Raw genomic sequence first — 25,604 nt, 5'->3', positions numbered from 1 at the left:
GGGGGGGGGGGGGGTTTGGACACTCCTACTCATTCTAAGGTTTTTCTTTCCCTTGATGACAGCGTTGCACACTATTGGCATTTTCAGGATCCTGTCTTTCAAAGATAATTCGTAAAAATCCAAATAACTTCACAGATCTTCATTGTAAAGTGTTTAAACACTGGTTTCCCATGATTGTTCAATGAACCATAAACAATTATTGAACATGCACCTGTGGAACGGTCTTTAAGACACTAACAGCTTACAGGCGGTAGGCAATTAAAAAGAGGCCTTTCTACTGACTCTGGAAAACACCAAAAGAAAGATGCCCAGCGTCCCTGCTCATCTGCATGAACGTGCCTTAGGCATGCTGCAAGGAGGCATAAGAACTGCAGATGTGGCTAGGGCAATAAATTGCAGGGTCCGTACTGTGAGACGCCTAAGACAGCGCTACAGGGAGACAGGGCGGACAGCTGATCGTCCTCGCAGTGTCGGACTACGTGTAACAACCAGAGGTCGACCAATTAATCGGAATGACCGATAAATTAGGGCCGATTTCCGATTGTTATGAAAACTTGAAATCTGGATTTTTGGGCAACGATCAGCCGTTTTTTTTTTTTTTTGGTATACCTTTATTTAATTAGGCAAGTCAGTTAAGAACACATTCTTATTTTCAATGACGGCCTAGGAACGGTGGGTTAACTGCCTTGTTCAGGGGCAGAACGACAGAATTTCACCTTGTCAGCTCAGGGGATCCAATCTTGCAACCTTACAGTGAACTAGTCCAACGCAATAACGACCTGCCTCTCTCTCTCGTTGCACTCCACAAGGAGACTGCCTGTTACGCGAATGCAGTAAGCCAAGGTAAGTTGCTAGCTAGCATTAAACTTATCTTATAAAAAACAATCAATCATAATCACTAGTTAACTACACATGGTTGATATTACTAGATATTATATCTTGCGTGTCCTGCGTTGCATATAATCTGACTGAGCATGCAAGTATTTAAGTATCTGACTGAGCGGTGGTAGGCAGAAGCAGGCTCGTAAGCATTCATTCAAACAGCACTTTCGTGCGTTTTGCCAGCAGCTCTTCGTTGTGCTTCAAGCGCTGCGCTGTTTATGACTTCAAGCCTATCAACTCCCGAGATGAGGCTGGTGTAACCGAAGTGAAATGGCTAGCTAGTTAGCGCTCACTAATAGCGTTTCAAATGTCACTTGCTCTGAGCCTTCTAGTAGTTGTTCCCCTTGCTCTGCATGGGTAACACTGCTTCGATGGTGGCTGTTGTCATTGTGTTGCTGTTCGAGCCCAGGGAGGAGCGAGGAGAGGGACGGAAGCTATACTGTTACACGGGCAATACTAAAAGTGCCTATAAGAACATCCAATAGTCAAAGGTTAAGGAAATACAAATGGTATAGAGGGAAATAGTTATATAATTCCTATAACAACTACAATCTAAAACTTCTTACCTGGGAATATTGAAGTATTGAAGATTCACGTTAAAAGGAACCACCAGCTTTCAAATGTTCTCATGTTCTGAGCAAGGAACTGAAACGTTAGCTTTCTTACATAGCACATATTGCACTTTTACTTTCTTCTCTGTTTATGCATTATTTAAACCAAATTGAACATGTTTCATTATTTACTTGAGGCTAAATTGATTTTGATGTATTATATAAAAATAAGTTTTCATTCAGTATTGTTGTAATTGTCATTATTACAAACAAATTAAATTAAATAATAATAATAATAAATTAAATAAAAATTGTCCGATTAATTGGTATCGGCTTTTTTGGTTCTCCAATAATTCGGTATCGGTGTTGAAAAATCATAATCGGTCGACCTCTAGTAACAACACCTGCATAGGATCGGTACATCCAAACATCACACCTGCGGCACAGGTACAGGATGGCAACAACAACTGCCCAAGTTACACGAGGAACGCACAATCCCTCCATCAGTGTTCAGACTGTCCGCAATAGGCAGAGAGAGGCTGGACTGAGGGCTTCTAAGGCCTGTTGTAAAGGCAGACACCACCGACAACAAAGTCACCTATGGGCACAAACCCACCATAGATGGACCAGACAGGACTGGGAAAAAAGTACTCTTCACTGACAAGTCGCGGTTTTGTTTCACCAGGGATGATGGTCGGAGTCGTGATTATCGTCGAAGGAATGAGCGTTACACCGAGGCCTGTACTCTGGAGCGGGATCGATTTGGAGGTGGAGGGTCCGTAATGGTCTGAGGCGGTGTGGCACAGCATCTTCGGACTGAGCTTGTTGTCATTGCAGGCAATCTCAATGCTCTGCGTTACAGGGAAGACATCCTCCTCCCTCATGTGGTACCCTTCCTGCAGGCTCATCCTGACATGACCCTATAGCATGACACTGCCACCAGCCATACTGCTCGTTCTGTGAGTGATTTCCTGCAAGACAGGAATGTCAGTGTTTTGCCATGGCCAGCGAAGAGCCAGGATCTCAATCCCATTGAGCATGTCCGAGACCTGTTGGATCGGACAGTGAGGGCTAGGGCCATTCCCCCAAGAAATGTACCCTATAGCATGACCCTATAGTTCCTGGACCATGGTGGAAGCATGGGGTAACATCTCACAACAAGAACTGGCAAATCTGGTGCAGTCCATGAGGAAGAGATGCACTGCAGTACTTAATGCAGCTGGTGGCCACACCAGATACTGACTGTTACTTTTCATTTTTTTTATATACAAGGCCTACCTACCTATCTATTTGGTAGATAGATGAAAACAAAATACAAATCTGACATTGAATATTCCTTTGAGCATGGTGAAGTTATTAATTACACTTTTGCTGGTGTCTCAATACATCCAGTCACTACAAAGATAAAGGCTTCCTTCTCTAACTCAGCTGCTCTGGACAGAATGGAAACCGCTCAGGGATTTCACCATGAGGCCAATGGTGACCAAAACAGTTATAGTTTGATGTCTGTGATAAGAGAAAATAGAGGATAAATCAACATTGTAGGTACTCCACAATACTAACCTAAATGACAGTATGAAAAGGAGGAAGCATGTAGAGAATAAGTACATTTTCTAAAACATAAATCCTATTTGCAATAAGGCACTGAACTGCAAAAACATTTGGCAAAGACATTCACTTTATATCCTGAATGCAGTGTTGTGTTGGATATTTTTTTAATTTCATCTTTATTTAACCAGGTAGACGAGCTGAGAACAAGTTCTCATTTACAACTGCGACCTGGCCAAGATAAAGCAAAGCAGTTCGACACATACAACAGAGTTACACATGGAATAAACATACAGTCAATAACAGAGTAGAAAAAGTCTATACACAGTGTGTGCAAATGAGGTAGGATAAGGGAGGTAAGGCAATAAATAGGCCGCGGTGGCAAAGTAATTACAATATAGCAATTAAACACTAGAATGGTAGATGTGCAGAAGATGAATGTGCAAGTAGAGATACTGGGGTGCAAAGGAGCAAGATAAATAAATAAATACAGTACGGGGATGAGGTAGTTGGATGGACTATGTACAGGTGCAGTGATCTGTAAGCTGCTCTGACAGCTGGTGCTTAAAGTTAGTGAGGGAGATAGGAGTCTCCAGCTTCAGTGATTTTTGCAGTTCGTTCCAGTCATTGGCAGCAGAGAAACGGAAGGAAAGGCGGCCAAAGGATTAATTGGCTTTGGGGGTGACCAGCGAGATATACCTGCTGGAGCGCGTGCTATGGGTGGGTGCTGCTATGGTAACCAGTGAGCTGAGATAAGGCAGGGCTTTACCTAGCAAAGACATGCAGATGATCTGGAGCCAGCGGGTTTGGCGACGAGTATGAAGCGAGGGCCGGCAAACGAGAGCGTACAGGTCGCAGTGGTGGGTAGTATATGGGGCTTTGGTGACAAAACTGATGGCACTGTATTGGAGGCTATTTTGTAAATAACATCACCAAAATCGAGGATTGGTCTGATGGTCAGTTTTACGAGGGTGTTTGGCAGCATGAGTGAAAGACGCTTTGTTGAGAAATAGGAAGCCGATTCTAGATTTAATTTTGGATTGGAGATGCTTAACTTTTTAGTGACAGGGGGCAGTATTCGGAAATTCAGATGAATGACGTGCCCAAAGTAAACTGCCTGTTACGCAGGGCCATAAGCTAGTATATGCATATACTTGGTATAATTGGATAGAAAACAAAACTGTTAAAATAATGTATGTGAGTAAAACTTACCTGATATGGAGGGCAAAAACCAGAGGAAAATCCATCCAGGAAGTGGGATTTATTTTGATATGAGTGGTTTTCCATTGAATGCCTATTGACTATGTAATTGGTTAGGGCCCCGATTGTAGTTCCTATGGCAACAATCCTGCTTATTCAGGGTGAATCAATGGCTGCATCTGGAACGACACCCTATTCCCCAAGTTGTGCACTACTTTTGACCAGAGCCCATAGGCCACAATTTAGAGAATAGGGTGCCATTTGGGATGCAGACAGGGTAAATCAAGGTCACCGATTCTCACCTGTGATGACGTCATCGGTTTTTCTTGGTCGATCTTTACAAGCTGCAGCCTGGCTCTCTTCAGCTGTCCGATCTTAATGAGTTGGACCTTGGCCCTCTTCAGCAGATGGAACATCCTCTTGTTGATGCTGGTGAGGTTGCTCCGATGGCTGGTGCCCCCCTGTTCCACCACCACCCCATCATCAGCCTGGTTTTCTCCTTCGTAATCCTTGTCAGCAGCCTCCGACCCTGGGGAGAAGAATCAGGCAAGTGTCCCACTGACTAATTTGCAAAGGCTGACATCAAACCTGCAAAATGGCAACTTATTCCCTATACTGTGCACTACTTTTTACCAGAGCCCTCTGGCAAGAAACACTGCAAGCTATACTGCTCCATCCTATGGGAATATGTAGAATTCAGACCCCTTGACTTTTTCCACTGTTACATTAGAGCCTTATATTCTACAATGGATTAAAATGTTTTCCGCCCTCTTCAATCTACACACAATACCTCATAATGACAAAGCAAAAAAAGTTTTTTAAATGTTTACAAAACTGAAATATACCATTTACATAAGTAATCAGACCCTTTACTTTGTACTTTGTTGAAGCACCTTTGGCAGCGATTGCAGCCTAGATAGACTTTTTGGGTATGATGCTACAAGCTTGGAACACCTGTATTTGGGGAGTTTCTCCCATTCTTCTTTGCAGATCCTATCTCAAGCTCTGCCACGTTGGATGTGGATTGTCACTGCACAGCTATTTTCAGGTCTCTCCAGATTTGTTAGATGGGGATCAAGTCCGGGCTCTGGCTGGCCCACTCAAGGACATTGAGACTTGTCCTGAAGACAGCCCTGCGTTGTCTGAATATAAAGGGTCTGAATACTTATGTAAATAAGGTATGTTTTTTATATTTTATAAATTTGCTAAAAATGTCTAAAAACCTGTTTTCACTTTGTCATTGTGGGATATTCCGTATAGATTGATGAGGATTTTTTAAATGTAATCAATTTTAGAATGCTGTAACGTAACAAAATGTGGAAAAGGGGAAGGGGTCTGAATACTTTCCGAACACACTGTATTTGCATGACAATATCTAAGAATTCTACTTTAAAATCAGTCCAAATAATTTTCTGGAATAAGAAAATAGATGTTTGCTTAATGAACCTATAGGAACTAATACATTTATCAGAGCACAGAAAAGGCCTTACCTTGGACATTTTCTCTGTCATTTGCTGCCTCCTCCAGAGTCTCAGATGAAGCAGCTTGAGATGCAGCAGCATCGTTACTGACTAGCACCGCCAGTTTCCTCACAACCCCAGGAGAGTTGAGGTCCTCCATCTTCAGCTTGGACCTCCCCCTCTTCCTAACCGGCGAGGTCAAACTTAGGTACTCCTGGACTTCTACTGTGGTTTCACCATCAGCAGCACGAAGGCCTTTCTTCTTCTTCTGGGCCAGGCTGAGGGTCAGCTTCTTGAGTCTCTCGTAGACCTCAAGGTGGGATGAGCCTGGGCTTGAGGAAAGGCTGGTCTTAAGTGCTTTTTTACCAGTTGAGCTGTCAACTTCAGGTTTGAACTCATTTTGACCTGGAATTTGAGACAAGTTGTCAATGTCATCATTGTCTGAATCATAAAAGGATAGGCTCATGGCATCCTCCTCCACCTTGTATTGGCACTTTTTTTTCGGGGATCCCCTAGGCAAGGATATGATCTCGTCATGGAGGAACCTCTTGGGTGCCTTAATAACACGTGAAGACCTGGCGGTCACCACAGGCAAGGAGATGTTACTGCTGCCTCCTTGGTGGATCTCTACAGGGGACAGGAGAGGCTTGCCCTCTGTCCCAGTTCTCTCCCACTGCGCCTTCTGTCCCGCCTGCTTCGCTGGGGTTGGAAGCGACTCTGGCACGTAGGTGTCGAAGACAACCTTACGACGAAAGCATTTCACGACAGAATCTGGCGGACGAAGCTTCTGCACATTACTTGGCTTCCTCCTGAAGCCAAATATGGACTTACGCTTATATGGTGCTGGTTTCTTTCTTTCCAGGGGTATTGTTGGCTCCTGACACAGCTCAGCACCAACCTCAGGGGAATCCCCCGTTCCCCTGGACACCCTATCCCTCTGCTGCTTATTCACAGGTTTAGGAGACAGTGCTACTCCTTGAGAGGCGGTGTGGGGATTCGTGGTCTTCTGTCCATTTCTAGACAGAGCTTCAACCTTGTCCCCTTGCTGAGATCCTTTTCTCCTCTTCCCAGACCTCTGTGGCTTAACTATGTCTGTTTCACTATCGTCTGCTGTTACCTCCCCAGCCTCTTTGACCTTGGAAGTCTTCCCTTTGCCCTTGACCACTGTCAGGGTCCACACCAGTTTACCCTGCTTGTTTCTGCTGGTTTGGGGTCGGACTATGCTGGACCCTGAGCCTACCTTAGTTGTTTGTTCTTGCCTGTTCCTCTTTCTGGCTGTTGAAGACGATTCCACCGCTTTCCTTCCCCTTTTCCAGTCAGAGCCATCTGATTTCTCACTGCCCTTGCTTTTTGAGGCCTTTGTCCCAGTAGCCTGCTTTCCTGTAGACTTAACCCCCGAAATGATGGATTTCTTTTGGGCTGCCAGTTTGGCAATTATTTTGGGTTTCGCAGCATTTTCTTCCTGACCCTCTCCAACCTCTTCTTCAGAGACCTTGCCTCCACTTTTCTTAAGCTTTGCTGTAAGTTCTGGAGCTAGGGGAGGCTTTTTTGGCTTCAATAATGATGATTGGAAAGGACTGCCTAGAAACAAGAGGGAAACATGTCTTAATACGAATAGACTAATGTCAGACAATAACTTGATCATGATTATTATCAGGTATGCTACCAAAGCAATACATAGCAAATATGAAGGCTACTGCTGCATATTTCTGCTAGGAAATGTGATAATTCCTGAGCACAGGTGATCTCACGTTACTGTCCCTCATTAGCCTACTTACTTTTAGAGATATTGCGTGCTGAGAGTGTAGGCCGGTATTCCGTCCCAAACCCAGAGAAATCCTCATCCTAACACAGGAAAACAGGGTAGGAATGTGTTTAACAAAAAATTGAATACTGACCCTAACAACCACAATAGGCTACACGAATACTTAGCAGGTATACTACACACGGCCTAATAATCAGCCGATGTTTTTCTTTGCAATTAATAATTAAAATGTTTAGCCCTAATCGATCTTAAATCACATGGTTGGGATGAGATTAATCCATGGACAGCAGCCCAGGTGATATCTGTTTACAAACCATCACACTGAACTGGTTTGAGAGATCAGGATTCAAAATGTAGTGGGGATAACTGCAAATGGATGTGTGTAATTTCAATTAGGTCTAGGCTAGTACAAATGCAAAGTGTGATCATCACTTCAGCAGAAAATACAGGCCATCATGAAATGTACACTGTTCATAAATAGAGATCTGAATCCTATTCTACAGCATTACCGGAAGTTGAGGATGTGTAAAAAAAAAAGACAACTATGAAAAATAGCTCCTCAGTAAACTGCAATCAGATCACTAACCGAGAGGGCAAGCTGTGTGACAAAAAAACTGCAGAAACGATATCGGGGCCAGACTTTTTACTGGGAGTTAAAACTGACAAGATTTAGAAGAGGAAAATAGACAGATCCCAAAGATCTGGGTGATATACAAGAAGCTTTACTGAGAGTGTATAAAGCTACTTAAAAACTGGGTGGTTCAAGCCCTGAATGCTGATTGGCCGAGAGCCGTGGTATATCAGACCACACACACAGGTAAGACGAAACATTTATTTTTACTTTACTATTCAGAAAGCATCTCAGAGGAGCAGTGCTGATCTAGGATCAGGTCCCTCCCTCTGTAAACAAGGTAGCACAAGTGAGAATCAGCCCAGCAATGGCCCAAATTCACACAATTCTACCCCCTCCCCCACAACTACTAAAAAAAGATTAAATGTAGGTAGCAATATTAAATTTAATGTAGGTGCTGTAGTAATAGAAGCTATCAACCGAACTATGAAAGGAAAACATAAAAAATACATTCATTTTCAAACTTCTATTTAAAAATCGATGAAATGTACTTTGTGTGGGTGTCATCCATCAACAGGCACTATGTATGGATGTAGCATGGATGCATCCAAATACATATCACTAGAAAGCAGCTTAAAAAAAAAAAAACACACAGAATAACATTGAAGTTGCATCCATCTGCAGAGTTGACGCGACTGCTAGTAAGCAAGCAAGCAAGCGATAAGAACATTGCCAGCTTGCATAGCAATCAAACAAACAAATACAATGAATAACAAGTCCGCTTAACAACCTAACTTCTCTAGCAACCTAACAAAGTTCATGTGGATTAAATATAATTACGAATTAACTTATCAAAAAATGTTAACAATCACGTTTTAATTGAGATTAACAGTAAATGTGCACTTGTTTTCTATGGCAATCGTGGAATAAGCAGGATAAACATCTCCATTCCATATATTATCTGGAACTAATGTACGTCAGTGTTTATCCCATACATGTACGGTACCAGTCAAAAGATTGAGTAGGTGTCCATTCAAGTGTTTCTTATAAAAATTACAAATTAAAGCAGTGATCAGCATTTGTGGAAACTCCTTCAAGACTATTGGAAAAGCATTCCAGGTGAAGTTGGTTGAGAGAATGTCAAGAGTGTGCAAAGCTGTCATCAAGGCAAAGGGTGGCTACTTTGAAGAATCTAAAATAGATTTTGATTTGTTTAACACTTTGGTTACTACATGATTCCATGTGTGTTATTTCATAGTTTTGATGTCTTCACTATTATTCTACAAAACAGTAAAAATAAAGAAAAACCCTTGAATGAGTAGGTGTGTCCAAACTTTTGACTGGTACTATACATGTGTACAGTGCACCCAGACCCCTTGACTTTGTTACAGCCTTCTAAAATTAAATTAAATTAATTCCCCTCAATCTAAACACAATACCCCATAAATATATAAAAAGAGAAAATACCTTGTATAAATAAGTATTCAGACCCTTTGCTATGAGAATCAAAATTGAGCTCAGGTGCATCCTGTTTAAATTGATCATCCTTGAGATGTTTCTACAATTTGGAGTCCACCTGTGGTCAATTCAATTGATTGGACATGATTTGGAGATGAACACACTGGTATATAAAGGTCCCACAGTTGACAGTACATGTCGGAGCTAAAACCAAAACATGAGGTCAAAGGAATCGTCTCTAGAGCTCAGAGACAGGATTGTGTCAAGGCACAGATCTGGGGAAGGGTACAAAAACATTTCTGCAGCATTGAAGATCTTCAAGATCAAAGTGTCCTCCATCATTCTTAAATGGAAGAAGTTTGGAAACACCAAGACTCTTCCTAGAGCTAAGTATTTGCTGCAATCTATTGTCATGCTGTCAAAAGAAAATTATAATTCCTAATTTTAAGATCAGGCCACACTCTGTCTCACACCAGTCTCATATCGTGTGTCCCCTGCCCAGGATTCATGGATACAGCTCTCAGATGATAAACATACGGTCCATGCCCTTGAGGATCCTTTAGACGTCCCTAACCCAAAGAAGTTGATGTTTAAAACGGTTAAGGATAGGTAAGAGATTTGGTTGTGTGTAAGTTTAGGATAAGGGTTATGGTTTGGGGTAGGGACATCCCAAGGTTCCCAGATAGCAATTTAGGGAATTGTTCAAACATTGGCACATCTTAAAATCCGATGATAGTCTCGGTAATGTGTTTTCGGACCTTCCCTTGGTCGTATTCTCGCGGGGCAGAAATCTCAGAGACCAATTGGTAAACTCTGATTTACCACCCCAAGATATTCCTGAACAACATCTATTTGCACCACTACTGGATGGAAATTACAAATGTAATGGCTGTGCTCAATGCAATGGCACTTATAAATGTAGATCCTTCAAACACCCACAAACAGAGAAATCGATCCCAATAAAAGGTGTTTTACGTGCTCCACTAAGGCAGTTATTTATCTTATAACTTGTCCTTGTGGTAAAAATGATGTAGGTAAAACAAAACGCAAATTAAAAGTACTTATCTCAGAGCATCATAGCACCATTAGGTGTAAAAACTTTACTTATCTAGTTGCGGCCCACTTCTTGGAAGCAGGCCACTCGATTTCGTCTCTGCGTTATATTGGCATCGAACATGTCACCCTCCCTAAGAGAGGGGGTGACCTTGATAATTTATTGTTAAAACGAGAGGCTGCCTGGATCTTTAACTTAAAGACCCTTGCGCCCTTCGGTCTCAACGTAGACTTTGATCTGAAGCCATTCTTGTGATTATTGTGACTTTGCCATTGTAATTGTTTGTAAACTTGTGTAGTCAAATTAATCTATGATCGTATGCTATCCATTTGTTGTTTGTATGCTGTTCTTTGTATGACATTAACATTTGATTATTAACCAATGATATTAGGCCACTCTTGGCCATGATTACAGACACCTGTGTCTTTTGACAATATATAAAACAAGTCATCCCGCAGTGTTTGTGATTATACCCTGATGAAGACAGCTTGGCTGTCGAAACGTTGGTATTACATTTTTACATCTGAGCTCCTAGTGTGTGCGGCTCTCTTTTATTTTCAAGTTTCTACTCCGCTAGCCAGCACCTCGTCTCAATAGGTGTGCGTTTCTTTTTCTTCTATATCCCAGATAGCAATGACCATAAACCTATAGGAGCTTTGGCTGCAAGGACTGGCCCACCATTATATACAAATTATACGTTTTAACCATGTACTGATGCTATACAGTGAACAGGCCTATGTTTGGTTCTAATGGGGGAAAAAAGTTCAACTAAGCTCAACAAGCATTTATAACTTATTTTCTTCAAGAATCGATGGGTATGCAGTGCCTAGTGAAAGTCTACACCCTTGAACAGTTTTCCCCTTTAAGAACAAATCCTTTTATTGTCCAGCCACACCTGCTCAGGGTTCCAGTATTCAGATTTATTTGGCGAACAGTGGGGGAAGGTGGAGACAATCCATCAGATGGGCTGAGAGTAGAGAGAGAGTCTGCTTGTAGAGAGACAAACAAGAAGACATGTATTGTAGAGCACATCACTTTACATGAGGTTTAAGTGAGGAATGGAGTCGGATGGAAACACTAAAATCATTCAACCAATAGTTTATTTTCTTTTTATATAGATTTTCTTTTCAGTTAACCTCTTGAAACTCTAGGGGCGCTATATCATTTTTGGATAAAAAGACGTGCCCGTTTTAGGCGCAATATTTTGTCACAAAAATATGCTCGACTATGCATATAATTGGTAGCTTTGGAAAGAAAACACTCTGACGTTTCCAGAACTGCAAAGATAATCTCTGTGCGTGCCCTAGAATGTGAGCTACAGGCAAAACCAAGATGAGACGGCATTCAGGAAATGAGCAGGATTTTTGAGGCTCCGTTTTCCATTGTCTCCTTATATGGCTGTGAACGCGAGAGGAATGAGTCTGCCCTTTCTGTCGTTTCCCCAAGGTGTCTGCAGCATTGTGACGTATTTGTAGGCATATCATTGGAAGATTGACCATAAGAGACCACATTTACCAGGTGTCCGCCCGGTGTCCTGCGCCGAAATTGGTGCGCAAAACTCAGCTGCAAGTATTTTTCCATGGAATTCAGAGAATTCATTCATGCTTCCACGAACGATATATCAATGAAGAGATATGTGAAAAAACACCTTGAGGATTGATTCCAAACAACGTTTGCCATGTTTCGGTCGATATTATGGAGTTAATTCGGAAAAAGTTTGACGTTGTTGGTGACTGAATTTTCGGTTCGGTAGCCAAATGTGATGTACAAAACGGAGCGATTTCTCCTACACAAAGATGCTTTCAGGAAAAACTGGACATTTGCTATGTAACTGAGAGTCTCCTCATTGAAAACATCCGAAGCTCTTCAAAGGTAAATGATTTTATTTATTTGGTTCTGGTTTTTGTGAAAATGTTGCGTGCTAAATGCTACTCAAAATGCTAAGCTCTTACACAAATTAGTGAATTGCTATGGTTCAAAAGCATATTTTGAAAATCTGAGATGACAGTGTTGTTAACCTCTTACATCTATGGTGGCGCTATTTCATTTTTGGAAGAAAAACGTTCCCGTTTTAAACAAGATATTTTGTCACAAAAAGATGCTCGACTATGCATATAATTGCTACTGTTCGAAAGAAAACACTCTGACGTGTCCAGAAATACAAATATCTTCTCTGTGCGTGCCCTTTAACGTGAGCTTCAGGCAAAACCAAGATGAGATGGCATCCAGGAAATGACAAGGATTTTTGAGGCTCTGTCTTTCATGATCTCCTTATATGGCTGTGAACGCAAGAGGAATGAGTCTGCCCTTTCTGTCGTTTCCCCAAGGTGTCTGCAGCATTGTGACGTATTTGTAGGCAGATCATTGGAAGATTGACCATAAGAGACCACATTTACCACGTGTCCGCCCGGTGTCCTGCGCCGAAATTGGTGCGCAAAAGTCACCTGCCAGTATTTTTCCATGGGACACAGAGAGGGAAGCAAGCTTCCACGAACTGCATGTCAATGAAGAGATATGTGAAAAAACACCTTGAGGATTGATTCCAAACAACGTTTGCCATGTTTCGGTCGATATTATGTAGTTAATCCGGAAAAAGTTTCACGTTGTAGGTGACTGCATTTTCGGTTCGTTTCGGTAGCCAGGCGCAATGTAGAAAACGGAACGATTTCTCCTACACACAGACGCTTTCAGGAAACACTGCGCATCTGGTATGTGGCTGGGAGTCTCCTCATTGAAAACATCAGAAGCTCTTCAAAGGTAAATGATTTTATTTATTTGGCTTTTGTGAAAATGTTGCGTGCTACATGCTACACAAAATGCTATGCTAGCTTTGCATACTCTTACACAAATTAGTCCATTTCTATGGTTCAAAAGCATATTTTGAAAATCTGAGATGACAGTGTTGTTAAGAAAAGGCTAAGCTTGAGAGCAAACGCATTATTTTAATTTTATTTGCGATTTTCAGAAATCGTTAACGTTGCGTTATGCTAATGAGCCTGAGGCTTAGTCACGATCCCGGATCCGGGATGGGGAGTTTCAAGAAGTTAAGAAAAGGCTACGCTTGAGAGTAGGCGCATTATTTTCATTTTATTTGCGATTTTCAGAAATTGTTAACGTTACATTATGCTAATGAGCTTGAGGCTATAACTGTATACAGGTTTTTTTCATAGCCAAACGTGAACAAAATGGAGCGATTTGTCCTACACAAATCATATTTTTTTGAAAAACTGAACATTTGCTATCTAACTGAGAGTCTCCTCATTGACAACATCTGAAGTTCTTCAAAGGTAAATGATTTTATTTGAATTATTTTCTTGTTTTTGTGAAAATGTTGCTGGCTGAATTCTAGGCTTATAGCCATGTTAGCAATCAATACTCTTACACAAATGCTTGTTTAGCTATGGTTGAAAAGCATATTTTGAAAATCTGAGATGACAGTGTTGTTAACAAAAGTCTAAGCTTGAGAGCAAATATATTTATTTCATTTGCGATTTTCATGAATAGTTAACGTTGCGTTATGCTAATGAGCTTGAGGCTATAAATAGAATCCCGGATCTGGGATTGCGCGACGCAACAGGTTAAAGACAGCAGCCGATTCACCCATTGACTGTATAGGGTCAACCATGAATCGTGTCGCAAAACAATTTGTTTTGGGGTCGACCACGAGAGCTACCAAAATTAATTGGATCTAATGTTATACAGTACCTCCAGGACATGGACACACACACTGCCTTCGGAAAGTATTCAGACCCCTTGACATTTTCCACATTTTGTTGCCTAACAGCATTTGTTCTAAAATGGATTACATTTTTTTAAATCCCCAGCAATCTACATATAATTAAAACATTGATATTTTAGCAAAACAAAACTTGTAACCTAACAAAATGTGGAAAAAGTCAAGGGGTCTGAATACTTCCCAAAAGCACTAATATACAGTACCAGTCAAAGGTTTGGACGCAACTACTCATTTAAGGTTTTTCAGGAATGTACTATATTCTACATTGTCGAATAAGTAAAGACATCAAAACTATGAAATAAACTCATGTAACCAAAAAAAAAGTGTTAAATCAAAATATATTTTAGGTTCTTCAAAGTTGCCCCCCTTTGCCTTGATGACAGCGTTGCACACTCTTGGCATTCTCTCAACCACCTTCATGAGGTAGTCACCTGGAATGCATTTCAATTAAAACCTGTTAGAGATCGGGCTACTTTTTTCAACATTCTGTTAAAAATCGCGCAACATTAACGTCATGCTACTCATGCCAGGAATATAGTATATGCGTATGATTAGTATGTGTGCATAGAAAACACTCTGAAGTTTCTAAAACTGGTTCAATGATGTCTGTGACTATAACAGAATGTGTTTCGTGGTCAAAATAGCAAGGAAACCTGATCACAAAATCGTCAAAGAAAAAAAATCAATCCGCCAGTCTCTATTGTCTATAGCAGGGTAAATAGATAGGGATGGGCTTACAGTTCCTACAGCTTCCACACGATGTCGCCAGTGTTGTGAAATCTATGCAGCTAAATCCTTGGTCATCTGAGTAATAGGCACTTCCTTTCGTCGGGTACACAGCAGGAAAAAGGTGGGACGCTAGCGTGTCGGGTGGGCCAGAGAGGTTAACAAGTGTGCCTTGTTAAAAGATTATTTGTGGAATTTCTTTCCTTCTTCATGCATTTGAGCCAATCAGTTGTGTTGTGACATGGTAGGAGTAGGAGCAAGACCATGATGTCTTGTTCCCAGACAAACTAGACAGCTTCTTTGCTCGCTTTGAGGACAATAGTGCCACCGACACGGCCCGCTAACAAAACCTGCGGGCTCTCCTTCACCGCAGTCATCGCGAGGAAAACGTTTAAAACGTATTAACCTCGCAAAACTGCAGGCCCAGACGGCATCCCTCGCCGCGTCCCCAGAGCATGCGCAGACCAGCTGGCTGGTGTGTTTACAGACATATTCAATCAATCCCTATCCCAGTCTGCTGTTCCCACATGCTTCAAGAGGGCCACCATTGTTCCTGTTCCCAAGAAAGCTAAGGTAACTGAGCAAAATGACTATCGCCCCATAGAACTCACTTACGTCATCACCTCCACCCTACCTGACACTCTAGACCCACTCCAATTTGCCTACCGCCCCAATAGGTCCACAGACGACACAATCACACTGCCCTAACCCATTTGGACAAGAGGAATACCTATGTAAGAATGCTGTTCATTGACTACAGCTCATCATTTAACACCATAGTTCCCTCCAAACTCGTCAATAAGCATGAGACCCCGGGTTTCGAACCAGCCCTGCGCAACTGGGTCCTGACTTTGACGGGACGACACCAGGTGAAGGTAGGAAACAACATCTCCACCCCGCTGATCCTCAACACTGGGGCCCCACAAGGGTGCTTTCTCAGCCCTCTCCTGTACTCCCTGTTCACCCATGACTGCGTGGCCATGCACGCCTTGAACTCAATCATCAAGTTTGCAGACGACTCTACAGTGGTTGCCTTGATTACCAACAACGACGAGACGGCCTACAGGGAAGAGGCGAGGGCCCTCGGAGTGTGGTGTCAGGAAAATAACCTTGCACTCAACGTCAACAAAACAAAGGAGATGATTGTTGACTTCAGGAAACAGCAGAGGGAGCACCCTTCTATCCACATCGACAGGACAGTACACATCACGGACAAACTGAAATCGTCCACCTACACAGACCGTGTGGTGAAGGCAGCGCAATAGCGCCTCTTCAACCTCAGGAGGCTGAAGAAATTTGGCTTGTTACCAAAAACACAAGCTTTTACAGATGCACAATCGAGAGTATCCTGTCGGGCTGTATCACCGCCTGGTACGGCAACTGCTCCGCCCACAACCGTAAGGCTCTCCAGAGGGTAGTGAGGTCTGCACAAAGCATCACCAGGGGCAAACTACCTGCCCTCCAGGACACCTACAACATCCGATGTCACAGGAAGGCCAAAAAGATCATCAAGGACAACAACCACCCGAGCCACTGCCTGTTCACCCCGCTATCATCCAGAAGGCGAGGTCAGTACAGATGCATCAAGGCTGGGACCGAGAGACTGAAAAACAGCTTCTACCAAAGCAATCAGACTGTTAAACAGCCATCACTAACATTGCGTGGCTGCTGCCAACATACTGACTCAAATCTCTAGTCACTTCAAAACAATGCCACTTTATATAATATTTACATAACCTACATTACTCATCTGTAGTCTATATACCATCTACTGCATCCTGCCTATGCCGTTCGGCCATCCATATACTTATAAGTAGATATTCTTATTCATTCCTTTACATTTGTGTATAAGGTAGTTGTTGTGAAATTGTTACACTACTTGTTAGATATTACTGCATGGTCAGAACTAGAAGCACAAGCATTTCGCTACACTCGCATTAACATCTGCTAACCATGTGTATGCCTCATAAATTGCAGCCCAAATAAATGCCTCACACTGTTCAGGTAATAGACATATCAACATCAACTGTTCAGAGGAGAATCAGGCCTTATATGTCAAATTGCTGTATAGAAACCACTACTAAAAAGGGACACCAATAAGAACAATAGACTTGCTGGGCCAAGAAACATGAGCAATGGACATTAGAGCAGTGGAATTTTGTCCTTTCGTCTGATTAGTCCTAATTTGAAATTGGAGTGTCTTTGTGAGACGAAGAGTAGGTGAACGGATGATTTACGCATGTGTGGTTCCCACCGTGAAGCATATAGGAGGTGGTGTGGTGGTGCTATGCTGGTGACACGGTCAGTGATTTTTAAAATTTTATTCAAGGCACACTTAACCAGAAAGGCAACTACAGCAATACACCATCCTATCTGGTCTGTGGTGGGACCGTTATGTTTTTCAACAGGACAATAACCCAAAACACTCCTCCGGGCTGTGTAAGGGCTATATGACCAAGAAGGAGTGTGATGAGTGCCGAATCAGATGACCTGGCCTCCACAACCCCCTGACATCAACCCAATTGAGATGGTTTGGGATGAGTTGGACCAGAGTGAAGGAAAATCAGCCAGCAAGTGCTCAGCGTATGTGGGAATTCCTTCAAGGCTATTGGAAAAGCAGGTGAAGCTGGTTGAGAGAACGCCAAGATTGCGCAAAGCTGTCATCAAGGCAAAGGGTGGATACTAGAAGTCGGTCGATTAATTAGGGCCGATTTCAAATTTTCATAACAATCGGGAATCGGCATTTTTGGATGCCGATTACATTGCACTCCACGAGGAGACAAGGTACGGTGCTAGCTAGCATTAAACTAATCTTATAAAAAAAAACTATCCATCTCAACATAATCACGAGTTAACTACACATGGTTGATGACATTACTAGTTTAACTAGCTTGTCCTGCATTGCATATAATCAATGCGGTGCCTGTTCATTTATCATCAAATCACAGCCTACTTCGCTAAACGGGTGATGATTAACAAGCGCATTTGCGAAAAAAGCACTGTCGTTTCAACCAACGTGTACCTAACCAATGCCTTTCTTAAAATCAATACACAACCTTATTTTTGTCAACCTGCATATTTAGTTAAATTAGTGTTAGCTGGCAATATTAACTAGGGAAATTGTGTCACTTCTCTTGCGTTCTGTGCAAGCACGATATATGCAGCAGTTTGGGCCGCCTGGCTTGTTGAGAACTGTGTGAAAACCATTTCTTCCTAACAAAGACCATAATTAATTTCACAGAATTTTACATAATTATGACATAACATTGAAGGTTGTCCAATGCAACAGCAATATTTAGACATAGGGATAACACCCGTTCAATAACGGGTGGCATTTCACTAAAGGAATAAACGTTTTGTTTTCGAAATGATAGTTTACATATTTGACCGTATTAATGACCTAAGGCTCATATTTCCGTGTGTTTCTTATAATTAAAGTCTATGATTTGATATAGCGGAGGAAGGCAGCAGCAGGCTCGTAAGCATTCATTCAAATAGCACTTTCCTGTGTTTGCCATCAGCTCTTCAAGCAATGCTTGAAGCACAGCGCTGTTTATGATTTATCAACTCCCGAGATTAAGCTAGCAATATAGTGTCTATAAGAACATCCAACAGTCAAAAGGTAAATTAAATAAATGGTATAGAGAGAAATAGTCCTATAATAAACTACAACCTAAAACTTCTTAACTGAGAATATTGAAGACAATAAGTGTGCGTTACTTGTAACTTATTTTGTACACTGCTCAAAAAAAATAAAGGGAACACTTAAACAACAATATAACTCCAAGTCAATCACACTTCTGTGAAATCGAACTGTCCATTTAGGAAGCAACACTGATTGACAATAGATTTCACATGCTGTTGTGCAAATGGAATAGACAACAGGTGGAAATTATAGGCAATTAGCAAGACACCCCCAATAAAGGAGTGGTTCTGCAGGAGGTGACCACAGACTACTTCTCAGTTCCTATGCTTCCTGGCTGATGTTTTGGTCACTTTTGAATGCTGGCGGGGCTTTCACTCTAGTGGTAGCATGAGACGGAGTCTACAACCCACACAAGTGGCTCAGGTAGTGAGGCTCATCCAGGATGGCACATCAATGCGAGCTGTGGCAAGCAGGTTTGCTGTGTCTGTCAGCGTAGTGTCCAGGGCATGGAAGCGCTATCAGGTGACAGGCCAGTACATCAGGAGACGTGGAGGAGGCCGTAGGAGGGTAACAACCCAGCAGCAGGACCGCTACCTCCACCTTTGTGCAAGGAGGAGCAGGAGGAGCACTGCCAGAGCCCTGCAAAATGACCTTCAGCAGGCCACAAATGTATCTGCTCAAACAGTCAGAAACCGTTTGCACATTGCGCCAGTGGCGAATTTGCCAATCTTGGTGTTCTCCTGCAAATGCCAAACGTCCTGCACGGTGTTGGGCTGTAAAGCACAACCCCCACGTGTGGACGTCGGGCCCTCATACCACCTTCATGGAGTCTCTCGCTGCAGCAAGTAAGACCTTTAAACAGGTCAACATTCACAAGGCTGCAGGGCCAGACGGATTACCAGGACGTGTGCTCCGGGTATGTGCTGACCACCATAGTCCCTGTGCCCTAGAACACAAGGGTAACCTACCTAAATGGCTACAGACCCATAGCACTCACGTTCGTAGCCATGAATTGCTTTGAAAGGTTGGTAATGGCTCAAATTAACACCATTACCACAGAAACCCTAGACCCACTCCAATTTGCATACTGCCCAAATACTCCACACTGCCCTTTCCCACCTGGACAAAAGGAACACAGCTTAGCGTTCAACAAAATAGTACCCTCAAAGCTCATCACTAAGGTAAGGATCCTGGGACTAAACAACTCCCTCTGCAACTGAATCCTGGACATCCTGGTGGTGAGGGTAGGTAGCAATACATCTGCCACGCTGATCCTCAACACTGGAGCTCCCCAGGTGTGCGTGCTCAGTCCCCTCCTGTACTCCCTGTTCACCCACGACTGCATGGCCAGGCATGACTCCAACATCAACATTAAGTAGGCCTGATCACCGACAGCAACGAGACAGCCTATAGGGAGGTCAGAGACCTGGCCATGTGGTGCTAATACAACCTATCTAAGGACTAAGGAGATTGTGGACTACAGGAAAAGGAGGAACTAGCATGCCCCCATTCTCATCGACGGGGCTGTGGTGGAGCAGGTTGAAAGATTCAAGTTCCTTGGTGTCCACATCAACATCAAACTAGAATGGTCCAAACACACCAAGACAGTAGTGAAGAGGGCACGATAAAGCCTATTCCCACTCAGGAAACTAAAAAGATTTGGCATGGGTCCTGAGATCCTCAAAAGGTTCTACAGCTGCAACATCGAGAGCCTCCTGACTGATTGCATCACTGCCTGGTACGGCAATTGCTTGGCCTCTGACCGCAAGGCACTACAGAGGGTAGTGCGTACGGCCTAGTACATCACTAGGGCTAAACTGCCTGTTATCTAGGACCTCTACAGCAGGCGGTGTCAGTGGAAGGCCCTAAAAATTCAAAGACCCCAGCCACCCCAGTCATAGACTGTTCTCTCTACTACCGCATGGCAAGCGGTACCGGAGTGCCAAGTCCAGGATAAAAAGGCTTCTCAACAGTTTTTACCCCCAAGCCATAAGACTCCTGAACAGGTAATCAAATGGCAACCCAGACTATTTTCAGTGTGCCCCCCAACCCCTCTTTATGCTGCTACTATGCTCTGTTTATCATATGCATACATTTAACTATACATTCATGTACATACTTCCTCAATTGGGCCGACCAACTTGTGCTCCCGCACATTAGCTTACTGGGCTATCTGCATTGTGTCCCGCCACCCGCCAACCCCTCTTTTACACTACTGCATGTTTATCATATATGCATAGTCACTTTAAAGCGCTGGTAGCATATTCAGATATCACCTGAAGCACGCGCAAGATGAAAATACATGCATGAGACGTATGCATAATTGCTTAGCTTGTGCACGCGTTTACAAGATTATGTGTATGCTTCATGTGATATACAGTGCATTTGGAAAGTATTCAGACCCCTTTCCCACATTTTAGCCTTATTCTAAAATGTATTTTGTTTTTCTTTAAGTCCTCAATCTACACACAATACCCCATATTAACAAAGCAAAAACAGGTTCTTACAAATTTTTGGAAATGTATACGTTCAAAAACCCAGAAAGTCCTTATTTACACATTGTATCCAAACCCTTTGCTATGAGACAGACCAGCCAGAATCCTGACTTCAACCCGATCGAACATCTCTGAAAAGACCTGAAAAAAGCTGTACAGCAACACTCCCCATCCAACCTGACAAAGCTTGAGAGGATCTGCAGAAAAGATTGGGAGCTCCGCAAATACAGGTGTGCCAAGCTTGTAGCGTCATACCCAAGAACACTTGAGCCTGTAATCACTTTCAAAGGTGCTTCAAAGTACTGAGTAAAGGGTCAGAATACTTAAGTGTTTTTTGTATACATTTGCAAAAAAAATGTAATAAATAAAAACATATGTACCTAGGCAAGTCAGTTAATAAGAACAAATTCTTAATTAAAATGACAACATACCAAAAGATAAAAAGGCCTCCTGCGGGGAAAGGGGATTAAAAATAAAAATGACAAAAAAAAAAACACATTACAACAAGAGACAACACTACATAAAGAGAGACCTAAGGCAACATAGTAGCAGCACAAAACATGGTACAAACATTGGGCACAGACAACAGCACAAAGGGCAAGAAGGTAGAGACAATAACACATCACGCAAAGCAGCCACAACTGTCAGTAAGTGTCTCCAGGATTGAGTCTTTGAAGAGATTGAGATAAAACTGTCAGGTTTGAGTGTTTTTTGCAGCTCATTCCAGTCACTAGCTGCAGCGAATTGAAAAGAGGAGAGACCCAGGGATGTGTGTGCTTTGGGGACCTTTAACAGAATGTGACTGGCAGAACGGTGTTGTATATGGATGAGGGAGGCAGTAGATATCTCAGATAGGGGGGGGACCTAAAGGGTTTTATAAATAAGCATCAACCAGTGGGTCTTGCGACGGGTATACAGAGATGATCAGTTTACAGAGGAGTATAGAGTGCAATGATGTGTCCTATAAGGAGCATTGGTGGTAAATCTGATGGCCAAATGGTAAAGAACATCTAGCCGCTCGAGAGCACCCTTTCCTGCCGATCTATAAATTACGTCTCTGTAATCTAGCATGGGTAGGATGGTCATCTGAATCAAGGTTAGTTTGGCAACTGGGGTGAAAAAGGAGCAATTACAATAGAGGAAACCAAGTCTAGATTTAAACTTTAGCCTGCAGCTTTGATATGTGCTGAGAGAAGGACAGTAGCCATACTCCCAAGTATTTGTATGAGGTGACTACCTCAAGCTCTAAACCCTCAGAGGTAGTAATCACACCTGTGGGGAGAGGGGCATTCTTCTTACCAAACCACATGACCTTTGGTTCGGAGGTGTTCAAAACAAGGTTAAGGGCAGAGAAAGCTTGTTGGACACTAAGAAAGCTTTGTTGTAGAGCATTTAACAGAAAATCCAGGGAGGTGCCAGCTGAGTATAAAACGATCATCTGCATATAAATGGACGAGAGAGCTTCCTGAGCTGTTGATGTAAATTGAGAAGAGCGTGGAGCCAAGGATCGAGCCTTGGAGTACTCCCTGGGTGACAGGCAGTGGCTGAGAAAGCAGATTTTCTGACTTTATACACTGCACTCTTTGAGAGAGGTAGTTAGCAAACCAGGTCAATGACCTCTGAGACACCAATACTCATTAGCCGGCCCACAAGATTGGAATGGTCTACCATATCAAAAGCTTTGGGCAAGTCAATAAAAATATGTGAACAGTCTTTAGACAGTTTCAGGCTTTTATTCTGAAAAATGAGCGAGAAAGATCACATCGCGTCAGTGGATGGCTGGGTGCCAGCAGCGTTTTGCATGCGCCAACAGAATGGAGCAGATATTTTCTCTCTCTCTCCTATTGAAGAAACTCCAGTCCGATTATATTGTAAAAACAACCTGAGGATTGATTATAAAAAAACATTTGACATGTTTCTACAAGCTTTACAGATACTATTTGGAATTTGTCTGCCCCGTCATGACCGCTTTTTCCTGTGGATTTCTGAACATTACGCGCCAATCAAATGGAGGTATTTTGGATATTAAAATAATCTTTATGGAACAAAAGGAACATTTATTGTGTAACTGGGAGTCTCGTGAGTGCAAACATCTGGAGATCAAAGGTAAGCAATTCATTTTATTGCTTCTCTGACTTCCGTGACCAATTTACTTTGCTGCTAGCTGTTTGTAATGTTTTGTCTGCTGAGAGAAATGTCCTTACATAAACGCTTGGTATGCTTTCGCCAAAAAGCTTTTTTGAAATCTGACACGCCAGGTGGATTAACAACAAACCAAGCTGTGTTTTGCTATATTGCACTTGTGATTTCATGAAAATTAAATATTTTTTGTAATTTAATTTGAATTTGGCTCTCTGCAATTCAGCGGATATTGACGAAAATGATCCCGCTAACAGGATGGGTGCGTTAAGAAGTTAAGGTAGCAGTGACACATCCATAACCTGAGTGTAATGCAGATTTCGTACCAGAGCGAATACTATAGATTATAGAATACTATACTGCAGATTTCTTGTATTAAATGCCAGTGGTCTTTGAAGAGCAGGAGGGGGCTTCAAAGGGGTCTTGAAAGACTCCTGCCACTTGTTGGGCCCAAAGGCCTCAACACCTTTCACTTCACACCTCAGTGCTAATTAAAAGTTGCATCTGGTCTGTCCTAGCATGCCTGGCAGCCTTAACTCAGCATTCAGTCCCCATAAAGTAAAATATATAATTGTAATGTACTTTATTTTTATTCTTGGCTTTCAAAATAGCCTCAGACCAAACACTACTCACTCAGTTCCAGGTTGGATGGTGTCCTCAGGTCTCTGCCGTTTGTTTACTAGAGCACCCTCTGTAATGCTTGGAAAAAGGAAACCTTGGTAGCACTAATCTCGCCGGTTAATTAAGTTTCTAACTCCAACTCTAACCTTTTCTAAAAAATATGTTAAAAAATGTGAGCACTCACATGCAGCTGTGTCTCTCACCACTCTTATGAATGCTGTGTCAATATGTGGTATTGTGTGTAGATTGATGGTAACAAAAAACATTTAATCGATTTTAGAATAAGGCTGAAACGTAACAAAACGTGGAAAAGTCAAGGGGTCTGACTACGAATGCACCACTGTAAATCTTAACACACTACCAGCGCGTTAACAATTTTATTTAATTATGCTTTCCTATGGATAGTCTCACAATCCTACCACCAAAAGGACTAATCGCACGGACAACTAGTACTCTAAAATGTAATTGCATTCAAAATTCTGGCTTGTAGGTGTCATGGGAAGAAACTTTACAGATTAAAACTCTCATTTCTGCCAGACACAATTCAACGCCTGGTTTCCAGGCAAGCAGATAACAAGCTTGTATCCAGCTAAGGTGACGTTTGCTCCCGCAAATTTCACCACCTAAAGTAAACGATTGTCAAAGATCCTGGTAAAGGTCAAGTTAGGAGATGGTCAACCTTGGATATGTTGTCACTATGTTACCTACTAGTTTGTCAACTTGCCACTGAGTAGTGGATTAGTAGCTAACGTTAGCAAGCGTTGAAGTTTCAACAATTGTATAATTTAGATATAAGGCTACATAGCTAGCTAACGTTTACCAGCCCAGGTAGGAACGTTATCGCGAACACTTGATTCTCAATATCACCTATTTTACAGAAAGGGCTGTGAAACATGCACGTTTTAAATGGGTCTGTGGTGTGGGGCTGGTACACAGTGCATGGCTTGGAAACTCACCTCACTCCCGCTTGAGTAGAAACCCGCCTCGCTCTGGCGCCTATGTTTCTCAGCAATCCCGAGTAAGCGGAGCAGTGACGGGTCCTCGCACAACGTTAGTCCAATGTTGATTGGCCTCGGGCCTCCAGTGATTACCTCTCCACCTTCCGAGTCCAATCGTCCCCGCTGCGGACGTTTCTCAGACCGTAGCCGAATACGAGATGTCCATGGCCGGCCCGGGAAACGAGACCGGGCCACGACCGGAGTGTTAAAGCCAGTCACATTAGCAGGATATGTTAATTCCCCCCCCGATTCCGCCATTATTCAGTTGCTGCTGCTGCTGCTGCTGCTACTGCTGCTACTACTGCTGCTACTGCTACTACTGCTACTGCTGCTGCAACATCAACAACAACGACGACGACGGTGGTGGTACGCTGTTGATTTGTGGTAAAACAAGATGGAAAGGCGCGAGATAGGAAGGAAATACCGTTGCATCATGGGAAAACGAGTTTGTTGTATTTCATCATTCTGAGCGTCCTTTCGAGTGTTTGTGAATGTGAATGAGTACATACATAGACAGTTTGTTTTATATTTCAAATAATACAAAATAATTCAAATGAAATCAAATAAACATAAATTATAGTAAAATAATATCTAAAATTGTTATTATTCAGTCCACTTACAGTAAATGTTTGTAACTTTTAGCCTTTTTCCCCTTCTGCCCACTTGTTCCTTTCCTTTTGACCATAATATGTATGTATATACACTGAAAAAATATATAATCGCAACATGTAAGGTGTTCGTTTCATGAGCTAAA

The 25,604-nt window shown here is 42.4% G+C and overlaps 1 protein-coding gene across 3 annotated transcripts in view; it reads right to left on the bottom strand.

Annotated features, from left to right (window-relative positions):
• Window positions 1-25,235, bottom strand: part of LOC135550132 (histone-lysine N-methyltransferase 2B-like) — an 81,415-nt gene extending 56,180 nt beyond the window's left edge. For all 3 annotated transcript variants that reach the window (XR_010457074.1, XM_064980647.1, XM_064980648.1), the window contains exons 1-4: window positions 24,809-25,235; window positions 7,420-7,486; window positions 5,672-7,222; window positions 4,484-4,710 (exon numbers count right to left, since the gene is read on the bottom strand). Coding sequence is in view for 2 of the 3 variants with exons in the window: in XM_064980647.1 (XP_064836719.1) it covers window positions 4,484-4,710; window positions 5,672-7,222; window positions 7,420-7,486; window positions 24,809-25,108 (2,145 nt within the window). In the remaining variant the exon portion in view is untranslated. The remainder of the gene's footprint in view (window positions 1-4,483; window positions 4,711-5,671; window positions 7,223-7,419; window positions 7,487-24,808) is intronic.
• Between the last annotated feature and the right edge of the window lie 369 nt (window positions 25,236-25,604).

The sequence above is a fragment of the Oncorhynchus masou genome, chromosome 12 (genome assembly GCF_036934945.1).
Source record: "Oncorhynchus masou masou isolate Uvic2021 chromosome 12, UVic_Omas_1.1, whole genome shotgun sequence".
In the NCBI taxonomy this organism is placed as follows: Eukaryota; Metazoa; Chordata; class Actinopteri; order Salmoniformes; family Salmonidae; genus Oncorhynchus; species Oncorhynchus masou.
This window is presented reverse-complemented; position numbering and strand designations above follow the sequence as displayed.